Source organism: Manis pentadactyla, chromosome 6 (assembly GCF_030020395.1).
Source record: "Manis pentadactyla isolate mManPen7 chromosome 6, mManPen7.hap1, whole genome shotgun sequence".
Classification (NCBI taxonomy): domain Eukaryota; kingdom Metazoa; phylum Chordata; class Mammalia; order Pholidota; family Manidae; genus Manis; species Manis pentadactyla.
Window position 1 is genome coordinate 43,408,092 of NC_080024.1, and position 18,423 is coordinate 43,426,514.

At 34.2% G+C, this 18,423-nt stretch overlaps 2 protein-coding genes across 5 annotated transcripts in view; one reads left to right on the forward strand and one right to left on the reverse strand.

Moving 5' to 3' along the window:
• Nucleotides 1–637: 637 nt before the first annotated feature.
• Nucleotides 638–17,386, forward strand: OSGEPL1 (O-sialoglycoprotein endopeptidase like 1). Of its 4 annotated transcripts, none has more exons than XR_008998228.1 (9): nt 638–793; nt 1,929–2,162; nt 5,318–5,705; nt 6,530–6,734; nt 6,811–6,959; nt 7,749–7,879; nt 8,820–8,924; nt 12,970–13,078; nt 14,643–17,386. XR_008998228.1 is itself a non-coding variant. In XM_057503780.1 (9 exons), the coding sequence occupies exons 2-8, from the start codon at nt 1,945–1,947 to the stop codon at nt 8,896–8,898; spliced, it is 1,242 nt and encodes a 413-aa protein (XP_057359763.1). In that variant the 5' UTR covers nt 638–793; nt 1,929–1,944; the 3' UTR covers nt 8,899–8,924; nt 12,970–13,492. The 4 variants fall into 4 exon arrangements, 2 of the variants coding, with proteins under 2 accessions (XP_057359763.1, XP_036737697.1); XM_057503780.1 differs by lacking the exon at nt 14,643–17,386 and adding an exon at nt 8,000–8,071 and having other exon boundaries at nt 12,970–13,492; XR_008998229.1 differs by lacking the exon at nt 12,970–13,078.
• ANKAR (ankyrin and armadillo repeat containing) overlaps nt 10,769–18,423 on the reverse strand; it is a 65,697-nt gene continuing 58,042 nt past the window's right edge. The window contains exons 20-23 of the mRNA XM_036881837.2: nt 16,754–16,863; nt 15,086–15,282; nt 12,795–12,841; nt 10,769–11,557 (exon numbers count right to left, since the gene is read on the reverse strand). Coding sequence (XP_036737732.2) covers nt 11,310–11,557; nt 12,795–12,841; nt 15,086–15,282; nt 16,754–16,863 — 602 coding nt within the window. The 3' untranslated portion in view covers nt 10,769–11,309. The remainder of the gene's footprint in view (nt 11,558–12,794; nt 12,842–15,085; nt 15,283–16,753; nt 16,864–18,423) is intronic.

An 18,423-nucleotide genomic window follows, 5' to 3' on the forward strand; every position in this document is an offset into this window, starting at 1 on the left:
AAAATCTATTCAATTTACTTACAAATGGTAAAAAGTTCACGTCCCAATAAAAGCAAAAAAGAAAAAACGGAGGTGCAATCTAAGTACATACTATGCTGGTTTGCATATATTTATCCTTATGAAAATAGGATAATTTTTTTAAGAATACCACCGCATTCTTCCTGCCTTTTTTTTTTTAATCACGAAAAACAAACCTGTTCCTGTCAACTTTTACTGCAAGTGAAAATGGGCGTAACGTTTTAGACTGTCCGACCTGAAACACTTCACCCTGTCGGAACCTTGTACAAGTTCTTGGGGGAATGTTCCTAGTTTCCACTTTATATGTCTGAAAGTATTAGGTTATCTCAGGCCACAACCTTTACATTTGGTAATAGTTCCTTTAGGACGGAAGGAGGAATAATCTTCCCTTGTCCTTTTCTCACAGTGGCATCCAAATTTCAGCCAAAAGAAAAATTTCTTTTAATACAGCGTAGTATTTAATACTGTGTAGTCAGACAAATCTGTATTCGGCCTCCGATAGGTCAGTCACCAGCCATGTGACGTTGCGGAAGTCTCGTTACCAACAAATCCGGGAGAAGGGCATGAACGCCCAGCTAGCGTCTGGAACAGAGACAGCCTTTCCGCTTACATTCACTATGAATAAAAAGCAACGCCGTCTAGGGCTGTAGCAGCGGTCCCGGCGACGCGACGCTGGCACCGTGTTGATTACATCACTTCCGGGGCGACAGGTTTACGCTTCTTGCGCGTAAGGAAGGGCATTTGGCTGTTTTTGCTCGGGAAGGAGACCAGTGAGGTGGGTGAATTGTTCACCCCTCTCCCGCTGATACTTTCACGTGTCTGGAAAAGCGGTTTCAGCCCGAGCCCCTTGCCTGCTTAAAGCAGACAGAGACTAGTGATGGCCACCTGCCCTAGATTCACTTGGGAGCCTTCTTGGCCCCGAAGAAAACTGCTTCGCACAGCTGCTTTGCCTGGATTTAGTGAATGCATATATAATTTCTCGAGGTGTGCCCATTTGGACTGCACACCCCGCAGCTGCCCTCTGCGAATAGGTCCTGCATATCTAATCCCTGCATGCCCTGTTCTCCCATGGAACAATGTAATTTTACAATAGTTATTTGCTCTTTTTTCCATTTTGTCCATTATTGTGGTAGGAAAGAGCCTATTTAAACATCCGGAAAGTTCTAGAACAGGTGATCTGGAAACTTGGCAGTGTGAAAATAACAGGGTGCTTTAGTGATGGACTGTTATTTTGGGGGGGGGGAATATTGGGATAGATCCCCGTTGTGGTAAACTTGTGGCAAAAATGAGATTTAATTAGAAAAATTGTAATTAGGGAATTAAATGCTTACTAGATTGTAGTTAATTTAGTTGAGATGTGGGTTTTTTTAAAGGTATGCTTTATGAGAACGCCTTTTTCTCGACTAAATCTTGTGTGTGTTTATGTGAATTACTGTTTTCAAGCCAAACGATGAAATTCTACTTTAAAAAACGTTTCCAGGATATGGCGTGCATATTTTTTTTATCTTTTCTATTTTGCCTTTATCGTTTGACCTTTTAAAACCATGTTTTATTGTAATTTTAGCAATCAAAAAATAAATAGCGCTCTCTAGAGGACTACCCATACAACTATTGTACTGTACTATTTGTTGTTTTATAAAGAATAATAGTTTAGTAAAAGCAGCATGAAAGTAATAGTAATACTAAAAAATTTTATATCGGACTTACCTGTTTTTCCCCTTCAAGAGCATTTATACTTTATTAATAGATTGCTACAGCCTTTAAAACTTTTTGCTGAGTTTTGTAAAACTTTCCTATAATTTTGCAAAACTATATGGAAAAATAAGTTATCAGAAATTTGCTTAACTGAATGGGCTGGTGGCTAATGTCAGTTCCAAATAACAGTGTTTATTTCTTTAATTCTTTTCTAGGAATGATCTATAAAGTATGCTAATATTAAACAAGACAGGAGTTTTTTCTAAACTATCAAAAAGGAAAATTTATGAATTTTTAATAAGTTTTAACTTTTATCCCGGAAAACTATTTCTTCATAAACTAGTATTGGGAATTGAAACCAGTTGTGATGATACAGCAGCTGCTGTGGTGGATGAAACTGGAAATGTTTTGGGAGAAGCAATACATTCCCAAACTGAAATTCACTTAAAGTAAGTAGACATCATCTTGGTAGTTTACACAATTTTTGGAAAAAGTAAAATGAAATAACTCTTTTGTGTTTATCATATATAAAAGTTATATTTTCGCAGTTAATTTCTTTTGTGCCAAAGCTTCTAATAACTTGCTGTAGAAAACCTTAAACCCTCAACATGGCTTTTAAGGTCCCAACATTAGCTAATCTTTTTGCCAAAAAGAAACTATCATTTCCTATTCCAAACGTGTCCATGATTTCCCCTAAGTAATGCCTTTTCCTCTCCTAGGCACTGTATGTTTCATGGTCTCAACTAAAGTCCTAAGAAAGTGTGACCCAACATAACTTGCATTGATCACTGGGAAAAAAAAAGTCCTTTCACTTTTATACACATAATTCATGTTGGTACTTGAACAAATAATAATATACTGTTATATTAAAGCACAGAATGGTGCAAGTTTTATAACTATATAAAAGGACCCCAAGGTGGGTTACATAAATAAATGGGCTGGATATTTATAACCACATGAAAGGACCCCAAGGCGGGTTACATAAATAAATTGGCTGGATGTAAAGTTGGAAAAAGTCTGGAGAAGGCCTGTACTCAGATCCAGCCAATTGTTGCCATGTGGGAATGCAGGCCCTATGTTATTTGATAGAATTTTCAAGAGAAAATGGAAATCCAGAATGTTCCTGTAATATCTCCATCATATTTTTTAAATTAGTAGCTAATTCAAAACATTAAAATACCATACAGATCGAATATGCCTTCATGCCATCAATTTTCAAAATCTGAATAGTGATGAAAGATGGTATTTTGGTATCACAGACCTGTATTTGAATCATGACTTAGGCACTTAGTATTGCTCTAACTTACGGCAAATTCCTCCTCATCTCTGTGTTTTCACATACATAAAATGGGAGAGATAATACCTGCCCTGTAGGACTGTGGGGAGTATAATAGGGATAATATAAAATATTATAATTGGAAATATATGTGGAGTCAATATATGACTAAGATACGTGATCCTTGCCTCTAAACAGTTTACTACATAAAGTAGTTTAGTGTAGGTTTACATTCTAGTTTAGCTACTTAACTAGCTTTGGGACCTTGCACAATTTTCTGTGTCTTGGTTTCCTTATCTGTGAAAGGGGGATAATGAAACTAGTTCATAATATTGTTGTGAAGATTAAATGTGAATTCTCTCAAAGCATTTAGTGCAGTTCTTGATAAACTGCTAAATAAAATAGCTCTCAATAAAACCTACCTATTATTAGTAACAACAGTACTTCTACTACTTCTGTAAATAAGTGAAGACGGGAAAACAGATCACGTTGAAACTGCATGGGAAGTGCAATAATAGAGGATTGCTTGGGAGGAGAGTCGTTTCTTCTAAGTGCAAAACCTGAAGGACAGTCTTGACTTCTCTTTCACCGTTCTGTATCCAAACAGCATCCAGTCACAGGAAAACTACCTCCCAAATATTTCTTGAAACTTTCATCTCCCTTTGCACTGACTTAGTTCCAACACTGTTGTCTCTTGTTTGGATTCCTGGCTGTAGCCTTGAGACCAAAGGGTTTCCCTGCCTCTTTATTAGCTTTTTTCCCTCATCATCCCCTATCCATACTGTATACAAATTAAGAAAGACAAGAAGACATGCTCATTATTAATCCTTCGAAAATAAAGCCATTGTCTTATTTATCCTTTTTGTTTCTGGTACTTAGCATAATCCTTGGAAGGTAAAATACATTGCAGAGGCACAGAAAGGAAGGGAGGTAGTCAAGTGGGAGAAGGAAGAAATAAGTGGGAGGGAGAGGATTTGGCTTTAAAGTCTCCCAAACTCCAAGAAAATAAAGGCTTTTGAGTAGGAGACTGATGGAGTTAGCACTGTGCTTTACTTTCTGGCAACACAACATAGAATGGACTTCCAGGATGAGAGAGTGTATCTAGGGTAGTGCAATTAGAAGGCTTTGAATATACTGAGATAATGAGAGCTTTCTAAATGTGTTGGCAGGGGGAATTGTGATAAACTTAAACGTGAAAAGTCAAGGAAAGAAAGGAGATAAAGGTGAACCGTGAAACCCAAGTGCTTAGGAGGTTATTGACACCATTAACAGTTGAGGAATATAGGAAAAAGTAGCTTTGAAGGATTAAGGAAAAAGGTATAATATGGATATGTTGAAATAAATTCATTTATTTTAATACCTCCCTCATTGCCTGACACAGTACATACAACTATTAAATAAATATTCACTGAATGCTCCTAACTGAGGATTTTCATTTCTTTGTATAGAACTAGCAGATCTTGCAACATCAAATATTTGAAGTTTTTTTGTTTTTTTTTTGAGATTAGAGGTGCATCTAGCAAACCCTGTATTTTATGGCCCGGCTTCTCTGATTATAAATCAGTCACATGCTTACAGATTTTTTGCTAACAACTTTGCTTCCCATTTCCTTACTCTTGGTACTTAGTCATCCCCTCCTTGTCCTGTGTGGACCACAAATCAAAATTACCAACTCTGAGTACTGGATTCCCAAACTTTTTCCCAGGATTTCAAGCTGTCTGTTGTCCTGCTGAAACCTCAAGAGCAGTGTGTTTAAAAATAAGCTCATCTTCACAAAACTGTCTTCATGTTTTTCTGTTAATACTTCTTTTCTTCCAGTCTTTCAAGCTCAATATCTGAATCATCTTTGATGACTTAAGTTGTCCTTCCCTTATATCCAATTAATTGTTACTGTTTTCAAGGCTCTCTCTCTCTCTGTTTCCATGATCACCCAGTTTAAGATGTAATTGCCTTATACAAATACTCTAACAAAAACTTCTTTAAAAATTTCCTTGTCTGCAGAGAGATTAATTTCCCTAAAATCCACTTTTATCCTGTGTCTTCCTTGTTCAAGACTTCTTACTTAGAATGCTTCTCAAAACTGTTTTGGTGATTTCATAGTAGCTTGTTGTACACAATTTTGAAAAGTCAGAGACACTACGCCCTCAATCACTGCATATTGAGTTCTTATAGTGTGCTACTTTATAAAGCACAATATTTGAAAATGCTTAACGTTTTTAGCTATATAATGATTAATTTGAAAACATGCCTTCATCTATAATATATAACTTTTCTTCATCTATTTTTACAATCTTAAAATTATAAAAGCTGGTTTTTTTTTTCTTTCAGAACAGGTGGGATTATTCCTTCAGTAGCTCAACAACTTCACAGAGAAAATATTCAACGAATAGTGCAAGAAGCTCTTTCTGCCAGTAAAGTCTGTCCAAGTGAACTCTCAGCAATTGCAACTACTACAAAACCAGGACTTGCTTTAAGCTTGGGAGTAGGCTTATCATTTAGCTTACAACTGGTCAAGCAGTTAAAAAAGCCTTTCATTCCCATTCATCATATGGAGGCTCATGCACTTACTATCAGGTTATCAAGTAAAGTTGAATTTCCTTTTTTAGTTCTTTTGATTTCTGGGGGTCATTGTCTCTTGGCATTAGTTAGAGGAGTTTCAGATTTTCTGCTTCTTGGAAAGTCTTTGGACATAGCGCCAGGTGACATGCTTGACAAGGTAATTATTTAAGAATTAATTTCTTCATTTTTTTGGTTAAGATGTCTGTTTCAATTAAATAGTAATAGATGCACTACTACCATTCATCTAGCAATTCTTCTACCATTTCTGAATAATATATTGGACCCCCCCAAAATTATGTGCAGTAAGAAAAAAAAGAAAAACACTACTACATAGTCATATAAAAAATTCTTACACATTTTAAATAAAATGGTAATAGACTTAACATCAGTAGATAAAGGCTCAGATAGTTGGCAGATGCAGGTATGCTTTTAATCAAATAATATATGTGAAAGAAAGTACTTTTTAAAGTGTAAGGTACTGTAAAAGTGTGAAATAAAAGGATATCTGAAGTTAATATAAGGACATTAAAGATGCCCTGGGTTTATGATTAAATATCAAAATTGCTGACCCCACCACCAAGCAGATTTCTTTTTCCTTTATTTCAGACTCCTACAGATCCTACTGTCATATACAAAAAAACCTGCTGTCAACAGCTGAAATAATTGGAAGAAATAGCACAGGTTCTAATTTTTGAAGTTCATCATTAATAACCACTTTGAACTTCATACCTATTTACATCCCCAATAGAAGAGCAAAACTAGATAGGGAGGCAGTGATTGGCTACCACTGACCAAGTTCTCAGAAGGAGCAAGATTTTCTTGTTTTACTGATCACCAGCTGTAGTCCATATTTGTAGAAGTCTAGCATGTGTTATTCATCCAAAGTTTTCTTTTATAAGTAAAATTCACTTCTTTTGCATCTTGCTTTCAAAATGTACATTTTTATGACTCATTACAGAAATTTTTGTTTGTTTTTGATAGGTAGCAAGAAGACTTGCTTTAATAAAACATCCAGAGTGCTCCACCATGAGTGGTGGGAAGGCTATAGAATATTTGGCCAAACAAGGAAATAAAGTGCATTTTGATTTCATACCTCCCATGCAACGTGCTAAAAATTGTGATTTTTCTTTTTCTGGACTTCAAAATGTTATTGATAAGATAATACTGCAAAAGGAAAAAGAGGAAGGTATATTTCCAATTAATAAAGTTGGACAAATAAGTAATCCTGGATTATGCCTAAAAATACCTTCTCATTTCTTCAGGTATTGAGAAGGGGCAAATCCTGTCTTCAGCTGCAGACATTGCTGCTGCAGTGCAGCACACAACAGCATGCCACATCGCAAAAAGAACACACCGCGCTATTCTGTTTTGCAAACAGAGAGACTTGTTATCTCCAAGTAATGCAGTGCTCGTAAGTTTTGTCAACTCATTTTAGAATAGTAGTAACTCTTTACAATATGTTACTTTTCTTCCAAAAGCACAATTGACCCTGTGCATAGGATGAAAAGATGTTTATGCTGTATGCTAGCCCTGACAGTATGAAATAATGCAGAATAAAGGAGAACAGCTACTTCATGTACAAGTATGGCAGCTCTATGGGACATCTCTGCAGCTTGTGTGGCAAAAAAGCTCAAGGCTGCATCTTTTCATTGAATTTAAAAGAGGGTTTTCAATAAGAAAAGGAATGCAGTAACTGCTGTCATCATCTTTAGAAAAATAGGCTGGTTTCCTTCAAATTTATGGTCTTTGATGAAACCTTTTAAATGTGCATGAAAGTCTTCATAAACTTCCTGTTTATATCTTAAACTTAATTATTTTGAAAGTAAAAAAGTGAAAAAATATTTAAATGATGGTAGATTAATAATACACATATCAAGGATAATAGGTTTTTAAGAATTATGTAGTAAAATGAAGAAAATGCTTTTAAGTACAGCTGCAGGGTCTAGAGTATTGTTGTACTATGATTGTAATTAGAAATATGTTGGAAGAAAATATACAGGAATAATAGTTGTAAGCTGTTATAGAAACTGTTGATTTTTTTTCCTTCTCCAAGTTTTTATTATACAGATACATGACTTGCCCAAATATCTAAATGTGATTATTTTCTTATTGTATAAAGTTGGTATTTTCCTAAGTTAACTAACAGCTTGGCTCATCAGTATGTGATATTTGTTAATTTTCGTCTTCCCAATTTCTTCAGGTTGTATCTGGAGGCGTTGCAAGTAATTTATATATCCGGAAAGCCCTGGAAATGGTAACAAATGCAACACAATGTGCTTTGTTGTGTCCTCCTCCCAGGCTGTGTACTGACAACGGCATTATGATTGCATGGTAAGCCACTGGATGTATGAGCTTTACTCATAATTATGTAAATATTAATTGCCATTTCATCATGCTAAATCTTCCTCTAAATCGTGGGCTATTCATTTTATTTTACTGATTCTTATTTAGGAATGGTATTGAAAGATTGCGTGCTGGCTTGGGCATTTTATACAACACAGAAGGCATACGCTATGAACCAAAGTATGTGGAACCATTTATAATGTTTATGCAAGTTGAATTATGAAAGTCAAAGCCTGGATTTTGCTTTTACATTTGAGGTTTTCATTGACATTCTGGTGGTACTTGAAGAAAGGTTACATTAATTTCCTTTAATGAACTTAGGCTAATTAATTTATTTAATGAACTATAGTATCAAATTATAAAAATGTGACAAATCATAGGATAGAAATAGACAGAGGGTAAGGGTGATGAATTACCTCAGAGAAGAATCAATAGAAACCTTGGGAATTTCTCAAGAAGGATTGGACACAGGTTTGACTTTAGCTATGTGGTAAACTTTATGCTTAAAGCTTTATAGAGAATTATGAGGCATTTTTTGTTATTCTGTTTCATTTTCAGTGTTTACTTATTTACAGTATTTGAAAACAATAGAACTATTTCTTTCATAGCATCTAAATCCCCAAATTCATCGAGTTGTATACATTAAACACAGATAGCCTTTTATATGTTGATTATACCTCAGAGTGGTTTTTAAGAAATATCTTCAAATTTAGATTTCTTATTAATGGAATTAGCCTTCCTTCACCCATTCTTCTTGTTGGAGGTCTCACTGTATTTGTACATATTTAAGGACTATCACTGCATATCGGTGATTATACATCAGATAACTATACCGATTGTCAGAATTCTAAGCAAATAATGTACAAAACTAGTGACAAATCAGGAAGCAAATATTTGAAATAATGTGATTTATCTGATTGTGATGCAGATGTCCCCTTGGAGTAGATATATCAAAAGAAGTTGGAGAAGCTGCCATAAAAGTACCACAGTTAAAAATTATGATTTAAGTTTTACTTTCCAAAAATCCCTAAAGGTAATAATTTCAACATTAAGTTTTGATTTTTTTGTATATCAAATTGTGAAAGATAAATAATATTAATTGTTTATCAAGACTTCTGTTATACCTTTTTATGTTTGATGTTCAACCTTCTTTTCTAAGAGACTATAATAATATGTTATAGTCTTATAAGGGAGTAGAAGTTTTTTAATTACCAAAAGCAAAGTAAGACATTTTGTGGGGAAAAGAATGTATTAGTATTGGTGGGTAGAAAGAAAAACCATGAAAGAACTACAGTGATCTGCCAAATCCTGGCCCCATATCAGATAGGCCCAGATCTTTTTCCCCCTTTCTTATATCAGGATTGTAGACGCTATTGTTTGGCTCCTGCTAAAAAAAACATTAGCCTGACTTTTTTAGTAAGAGAGCAGTTTTAGAAAGGTAGCCAGGTCAAAGTCGTGTCAAATCAGAGCATTCTAAATCAAGACAAAAGTGACTTCTCTAACAGAATGTATGTTATTAACTATAAAAATATGTTGGTCAATTTTCTTCCATAAGTTTCTATGTACTCTGATTGTAATAGCCACAGGAAATAATACACCACTTCTCTATGAATTCAGATTCATGTGGTACAGACACAAATTCAAATGTAAAATGTGAATTCACAAACTATTAGTTTCTTTTAAATGATATTCACAAACCAATTCTATCATACTTATACCTCAACATCAAAAATGCAAAGGGGTTGTGTATGTATTTCTTAAAATCCATCTATTTTAAGAAATATGATATGCAAGTAACTCCTTCAGTGTGTATTATATTTTTTTAGTTGACCACAAACACTTACGTCCATTATTTTAGAATTTGTATTTAATCGATGAAAATATATCAGATAAAAAGGGTTTTTTTTGGTTTGCCTTGGGATAATTACCTTTGAATCTGAAACTTTGTACTGCAGCTATCGTAACAGTTTATCACATTTCTCTGCCTAGAGTAAAGCAACTGAAGATACTATTTCATTGTATGGACAATGCTGCTGACTGTTTAATGTCCTTTGAGAGATTGTATCAGAAATTTATATTTCATCATCCATACTGGACCAAGTTATTAACTTTGTAATTAGTGACTTGCTTTATTGAGAAACTAGGGGGTAAGGATAAAAATTCAGAATGAAAACATTTCTTATTTTAATCATGCCTTAAGGTGACCTCCCTTTTGAAAAATTCCATAGGCAGTTCTTTTTTTTTGAATTGTGATCACACAATAATATTGCATTGTCATCATCCATTTTATCCTGGACATAGAAAATATAATTTATATGGGGAACATAAAAAACATACAGAAACAGCAATATTTATGAAGCTTTGCATTTTTGATATTGAGGTTTAAGTATGATAGAATTGGTTTGTGAATATCATTTAAAAGAAACTAATAGTTTGTGAATTCACATTTTACATTTGAATTTGTGTCTGTATCATATGAATCTGAATTTATAGAGAAGTGGTGTATTATTTCCTGTGGCTATTACAATCAGTGCATAGAAACTATGGAAGAAAATTGACCAAAATTTCTTGTACTATCACAAATATTATAAAATAGGGGTATCTGTAATCTAATTTCTTAAAAATTCAAAGTATCAAAATTGTTCCAGGTGCTACAAGCACACATCAAAATTGAGCTCATGATATAAAGAAGGGAAACTGCAGATAAAGAAAATGATAAAATTCTGTAAACATATTTTTAGTTCTATCAGTACTTAGCCATAAGGAAGGAAGGAAGGAATGGAAAGAAGAAAAAGGAAAAGATGGAAAGGAAAAAGAAGGAAGAAACATTAACAGGCATATGTGCTGAGGTTAGTTTATAGTATAGTTAAGAGGCAGGCCATTTGCAGAAACCCTCTTTATCTTGGAGAATGGTCAGTGCTGGTGGCCACATTTTTTAGAGCCATGCTTTTGTATTTGATGGACAATGATTTCAGGGTTTTTAAAAAAAAATATTTTTAAAGTATACATTTCAGGTTTTAGAAAGCGTCATGCAGGTATAGTAGTTATCATTAAATATCTCAAGGTATTTACAGTGTTAACATGTGGGCTACTTTGAGTCAAGTCTCTAGCCCAGCTTACCAATTTAAAAATGTTTTCAACACTTGATAGACTAGCCACTCGTGTTGGTTGCCATATATTAATAGTTTTAAGTGCAAATATTCTATTACAGAAAATTCTACTAATTTTTTTTGAAACCATAACTCTGACCTGATAACAAAATCCCAGTAGACATGCTTAGGAAAATCTGTTAAGCATCAATATCAAGAACTTCCATTCAAAAAGATTACTAAGATATGTGATGTTTACCAAAACTAAAAATTAGAAGCTTTAAAAGATTGCTCAGGTATCCTTTCATCCTTTCATACTGATGCTTTTATTAGTCTTCTGCAGACTCTGGATTATCTTTCTGTACATGTTTCCCAAGTTGGCTCAAAACTACTATTCTTGGTCTTGATACTTTTATGATATCTGATGAAGTTACAGATGAAAAGGAAAAAATATTATGAGAAACAGTGGTCTTTTTTGTTGTTTTGAAGGATCCCATGAAGTTAGTTACAGGAGGTATTAAAGTCAGAGAATCTCTTCGTTGGATTTTAGGTTTAAATTTTCTTCGGTGCTCTTTTCCTAAAAATTAGAGAGCCACAATTAAATGTCTCTTTCTTACCTAAAAGCCCTAGGTATAGTCTCATTGCTTTCAATTCTGCATAGTTCTATTTTCTTCACATCGCTAAAGCATATTAAGAGAACAAGTCAGTAGCCCCCATACTTTTAGATGTCAGAGTGCAAAAATTGTGGGGACCAATATATGGTTGCCGATTTTTTATTATTTCAAGTTGGCACTAACAAAAGAACAAATGTAAACTACTATCAACATCGTTTTGTAAAAGAAGGGATATTTTAACACCAAAAGAAAGTGTAAAAGGCATTATTTCAAAATGACAGACTTTATATTGAATGAAATTAACTATCAGAAATTTGCTACATTGCCCTTATTTTTTATTTTTCCACAAACCTGTGAAACTTAATTGTTGTTTAGAAACCAATATTAAAGTGAAGAAAAAAAGGGACTGACTTTATTCTTTTGTGTAAATTACTCCTACACTAAAGAAATTATACAAAAAATATTCTTTAACCTGTGATATTCAGAAATATAGCCTCCCACACATATGTAACTACCCTGAATAAATGAAGTTTCTTACCTCTCCTTTTATTCTCTCTTCCTATTCTCTCCCTTTCTATTTGTGGCTTAAGCAAACTGATCATGTCTTCTAAATGTTTCTAGCCTTGCTTTTCACCATGGGACAATATACACTACTGTAAGCATACATGAATAAGCACCAAGCATATACATGAAGTCAATAAGTACCTTATTTTTCCTATTACATGTTTAATAGGAATTGGGGGATAATATAATCATATCTGGACTCTGCTCTTAACAGGCTTAGGTCACTCAGTCATTATCTACCAACTATGTATAAAACTATATGGGGTATCAATGGAAAAAATATGGTCTCTGCCCTGAGAACTTTTAAGACAGATAATTATATGTGAAACAGAACAATAGCAAGATCATAATTTAAGTCATACTTACGTGTTTCAATAATAACATGTGCATGGCTTGAGAGAAAAGACTACATAAGAAAGGAATTTCTGTCAGGTGAATTTTAATAGAGAAAACCTTAAAAGGAATTATTAACATGGGCTTGCAAATGAGTGGATGTTTTAGGTACACAGAAAAAGCAAAAGTTTACAGGTAAAGTTTTTTGGTAGCCTCTACATTTTCACTTTTTAGAAATGGAACACAGTATTATAAAGTGTCAGAGCTAGAAAGTAACTCAGAAATAAAGGAAAAATCAATTACCTTTTTTAAAGACAGGAATTATGGATGGTCCTCCATTTATCTCTAGACTAAAAGGAAAACATTTTTACCACAAAAACTAGAAATATATAGAGACAGTATACCCAGATACCATGTTCAGTAGCTAATAGTCTAATTTATACAAGTTACTTATACTAACTATGCATGTTACCTGCAGGTATTTTATATTCAGTTACTCATTTACTCACCACTCAAAATATTTCGAACATTAAATCTGCTTGAAGTGATTGGGAAAAGCTTCATGGGAGAAGAGACACTTCAGCTAGGTATGGAAGAAAATAGGTCTTCAAATGAATGACATGGGGGGAAGGTATTCTAGATAGAAGAAATAGGATATGAAAAGTTATAGTATTGTAAAACATCATGGCATGTTCAGAGGGCACTAAGTAGTCTGAGGTGGTTGGAATGAAATGTGATGGGAGATAAGGCTCAAGAATAAAGATCAGGTCAGTCACTTTATGCATTGAGAATGAAAAAATTTGAAAAGCAATTATTGATGAAGTGTTTCAAGTCAAAGAAAGTATCTAAGTTAATATGGTGCTCTGTGTGTGGCTTTAACAGAAGTGTTAGTTAATTATCATCCTGTACATGTAACATACAAATAGAGTATTACAAAATTTCCCTCGTAATAAAATGTAAGTCTTGATTAAAGTTAATATATTAAAGGTTGTTATCACAAATGTATTGCTGGTTACTTTGATGAGGAACATTTGCTGTTGTCAGCTTCAATGAGGCACAGGCCTCAGTCTGTTCACATGCAACTTTGTGGCTATAGGGTAATACAAAACTAGCTAGTGTTAGGCTCAGGTTATTTTCATGCAAGGTCAGTTAATGCCAGTATAATTATGTCTCTCTACATACTTCAGAATGTATATATCCATGGCCTCTTCTAATCCACTATTCTTGGAGCTGGATGGGGTCATGGGAATAGAGAAGTGGTATGTACTCCACAAAATGCTAGCATGATCACAACTATTCATCTACTTTCTGTTTCTAGTAGTGGTATCAGGGAATATTTTATGGAAGGATATGATTTTCCATCCCAAAGTTCCAAATTGTTCTTACTAATCTTTTAGTGCATTTCCCATAGTTTGATTTGAATCAAACTCCTTCATGGATTGTTATAAAATTTAAAGGAAATAGTCCATAAAAATGCTCTAAGGAAAGTGTATAGCACTATTAGTTATGGGAGTAATTGTTATTTGCTTACCAATTCTACTTCACTTGGTAACCATTCTTATAAGTTTACAGACCAATTGTTATAATCCTGAAGGTTGATTATTCACAACTCAGGGGTGCCGCTTGCCTTACAGTCATTGCAGATTTGTATAGTTACTACAAACATTTTCCAGCAGATTAGCAGCGAAGTGTCCTGAGGAAGGGGCACCTTTTTCTAATGACCAAAAAGTTGCCATATGGGCTAGCTGTAAAAGTGACTGTAAAATAATACCTCCATTATTTACCTTAAATTAATTTTTTGAATCATATTATTTTTTAATATTGTCAATTATAGCAGTTGTAATTTTGATTTTCCTGGCTTATTGTATAAAATTAGATAACCAGTTTTGGGTTTTCAGTTTTTGAAAGAGTTAAACTTAAAGTGACTCTGAAGATGTAGTCATTTTTCTCCATATTTTAAAACTAATTTATAGAACCATGATTCACTATTGGATCTTATTCTTTTCTATTATCATAGATTTAATATGTCTTCATTAGTTATTTCCTGTACATAAATAGTGCTAATTGCAGAGAAGACTTGTATTCAGCTACATGTATGAAAAAAGAGAAAATTTGCCCATTATAAGGAGGTTCTCCTCTCTGTTTTTTCAGAAACTTAAGTTCATGATGAAACTGACAAGAAGGAGGCAAAATCATCTGAATATATGCCTGAGGAACTTTGCTGTTATTCCAGCCCTGTTTCTGCTGTGGGAATTTGGCATAGTTTTGAATCAAGTCCAAAAGTTCATATGATGTCAAGGTCATGGTGTTCCTGGTTGGCTTAGAACTCTCAAATGTACGCCAGCTTACCCCCAAATGGCTTCCTGGATCAGACTTAGAGGCAACCAGTCTCCCAAAAACTTGTCTGCATTCACAGTTCTGTTGCTAAGTTGGAATTAAAACAGGCATTGGCAATGGACATTTAGAGTGAAGTTTTTCTCTTGGTAAACAATTCATATGAAGAAGAGTCCCCTTTGTTTGATCTTCCTTCAACTTCCTTAAAATTTCCTCTATCAATAATTTCACTACTGCAAATTCAAACAGAAGCACAGTACCTTAAGGAAGGAAGTCCCACTCTTTGTTGCATTTGAAATTCCTTTAAAAATGCTGGGTTAATACTTGCATCTCTGCTGATATTATTTGTTATACGAAGGAACTGACTGGGCTTATTCCTGCACTCCTTTAATAGTATGCGGAAAGCATTTGCATTGTAAGTTAAGTAGCCAAGAGCACAGGAGCAAGCTGTGCAGACCTAGGTAAAGAAGAAACAGTTCCTCCTTAAATACTGAGCTTTGTTCTTAAAATACCTAACCCAGTGGTCTCATTAGAAATTTCACAGGAAAGTCTTTGTAGCTATTAACGAATACATATGTCAACCAGTGGCAATCTATAGATGGAAGCATAACAGCCATAATTTTAGAGAGGGCTGCCAACTGCCATTGATTTCTACTAGTTCTCAATTTCCATTACATTTTTTTAGAACCACCAGGAGTTTAAGGAAAAGCCCACCAATTGAATCAGAATCTCTTGGGGATAGAATCTGCGTATTTGCGGTGTTCTTTAAATGCCAAAGGTGATTTTACTGTTTAGCCAGAGGAAAAAACATTGAGTTTTAACTAAGAGGGTTTCAGTCTTGACTATGCCTTACAGTCATCTAGATAGCTTGAAAATTATTCGCACCTGAGTTCCACCCCTAGAAACTGATTTAATTTTGGAGGGGTGTGGCCTGGACATTGGAATTTTTCAAAACTGCTGAGGTGGTTGTAATAGGAAGCCAGAGAAGAGACTGTAGGACAAAAGTAAGTAAAAAATAAGACAAACAGGAAAGCAACTCCGTTTTTTCAACTGGCGAAAACAAACAAGCACAAGTGTCAGGCCACAGGATTCCAGAAATAGTAGCCATTTTCTTCTTTGAAGGAAATACCCTCTGCCTGTGACCTGAAGTAATTAGGTTTTCATGTGATTAATTTAAGTATAATTTTGGGGGTAGTTGTTAGGAAAATCTGTTCGTGGTGGCATAAGAAGTATCATAGAATGAACATAAACCAGGCCCATGCAGGATAACAGAGGGTTGACATATTGGTCTTTATATTGGCAACTGACTGCTGTATATGCCTGTATATCTTCCACATCTTGAACAGTGGTTCTCAGTTTATGTTCCCTGGACCAGCTGCTTCAGCTTCTGCAAACTTGTTAGGAATGTAAATCCTAGGGTGTTAGGTACTAGATCAGAAACTCTGGGAATGGAGGCCAGCAACCTACGGTGATTCCAGTGTACCCTGAAGTTGGAGAAACACTACCTTAGACTTTGGGGGAGAAGCGTAGGGGAACACTACACACCCTCATCTCTAACACTGTCTGGCAGGTAAAGAAAACTCCATTGGATTCCACTTTCATTCATTCCAAATAATCACAGAAATGACTTAGATCATAAAAATGAACCAGTTTTTATGAGATATTTTATAAATGTTTTAATTATACATTTCTTTATCAGTATACTTTTTCATAGATTGAATCTTAAATACTGAAGTTAAAACAAATAAGTACAATTGTGGGAACCAAAATTGTGTATGGCAGATGTAGTATTTAAGAAATCACCTAATTTTGAGTTAGTAGCATGAAGTATTATATAAAAGTCAACTTACAGAGAAATTAGCCCACAGAAGTGAGAGAGGCAATTATATTTTTAGAATAGACAATTTTAGAATTATTTTTGTTTTTACCTCTTCTTTTCCTGAATACAAATGATAGCAGAGCCGTTGGATTGTCCCTAATGTGGTAAATGCTTCTGGAATACCAGCTCTCGAATGAGCCAGGCTAGCTATTAAATTCCCTATAAATTAAACAAGAAAAAATGCTTATTATTTAATTGATACAAACTGACATACTGTGCTTTTGTTCATTTGCACAAAGCATTAAAAAGTTTTGAATCACAGACATCTCTATTAATGAAGTGTTGGGAGGATAGTGTATGTTAAGTGTAGAATACACTTTTGCCAAAATTATGGCTTGGTTTTCTGTCTCAAATAGTAAAGGTTACATAGTTTATTTAAGAGTGAGGAATTTTGAAAATAAGAGGTTTTCTTCCTCATGACTTCAGAATATATTTTGTTTTGAGGCTCTAGGGTTTTTTTTTGTGACTATGGATGTAATAATTGAACTACCATATAATATGTCCTTTATGTAGTTCTAATGGCTTTGAGTTAAGAGCATAATGGTATTTTAAAATCAAGCAATGTATTGTTTATTGAAGTTTAAATTTAAAATCAAGTTTTTGCTGTAAAATGAAATGTTTTGGGATTGGAAATAATAAAGTGATCTGATAATTAAATAAATGTGCAACTACCAGCTTAAAATTATTTCATTCGAATTCATGTTTTTGGAGCTTTCATGTGATATTTTTTCACAGTATTTTTGCTATGTTGGAGTAAGTTTAACATATTTTAAGATATAAATGCATTTTTACATTTGTGAATGGATATTATATAGAGATATTAACTGGGTTTTTGTTCTCCTTGTATTTTTTTTCTGGCCTCCATTATAAGCCAAGAAGGCTTTTTATATTTATTGCTTCAGGATGGGGAAGGCCAGATTCAATGCCTTAGAGCAAAAATTGTCTAAAGATAACCTTTCTTTCAGGCTTATATTTTCAAAAGCCAGAGTTTATAAAAGGCATTATGCTAGGGAGAAGGGCGAGAGGTGTCTTTAAAGATAGGACTAAGAATTAGGAAACAAATGGAGGAGGACAGAGAAACTAAGTCTAAGAAGAAGATAGAAATAGTTCTAGTGGAGAATGGCTAAGTAGTGCACAAAGGAAAACTGGACACTTGCCAGTAGAAATCCCACATTCTGCAAAACTTCACCTTTGGAGCCTCTTCTAGCAACCATGTCGACTTGGACACTAAGCACATCGTTTATTTTACTTACACCTAAGGCTTAAATATTCTGCTTTGCTTGAGATACAATGGACATACATTTGACTCTAGAGGTGTGTATGACTCTGATGGTGAAGTGCAGAGAAAGCCCAGTAATTTTTTTGAGATTGAATTCCTACCAGCCTGGGGAAATTAATATTTGAAAGCTAGTTTGTTTCTTGCATGTAAGAATTTGTGGAGTAGAATTTAAACCCACTAAAATTGTGTTTCAGAGTCATGGAATTACTATGACAAATTAAGAATGTTATTTAGGTAGAAATATATTTAGTAATTTCTTTTAAACATGTTTTTCTTAGCTAGTTTCCAATAGAAAGTTTTAGTTTGCTTGAATTTTCCTTCCATATCAAGTAAATATACTCCATAAAAAAATAATTCTGTGGCAGCAAGTGGAGTTTCCTTTGCTGCCTTCAGTTATCCTTGTCGGTTAAGAAATAAACACCGTATTTATTTTTTGGTAG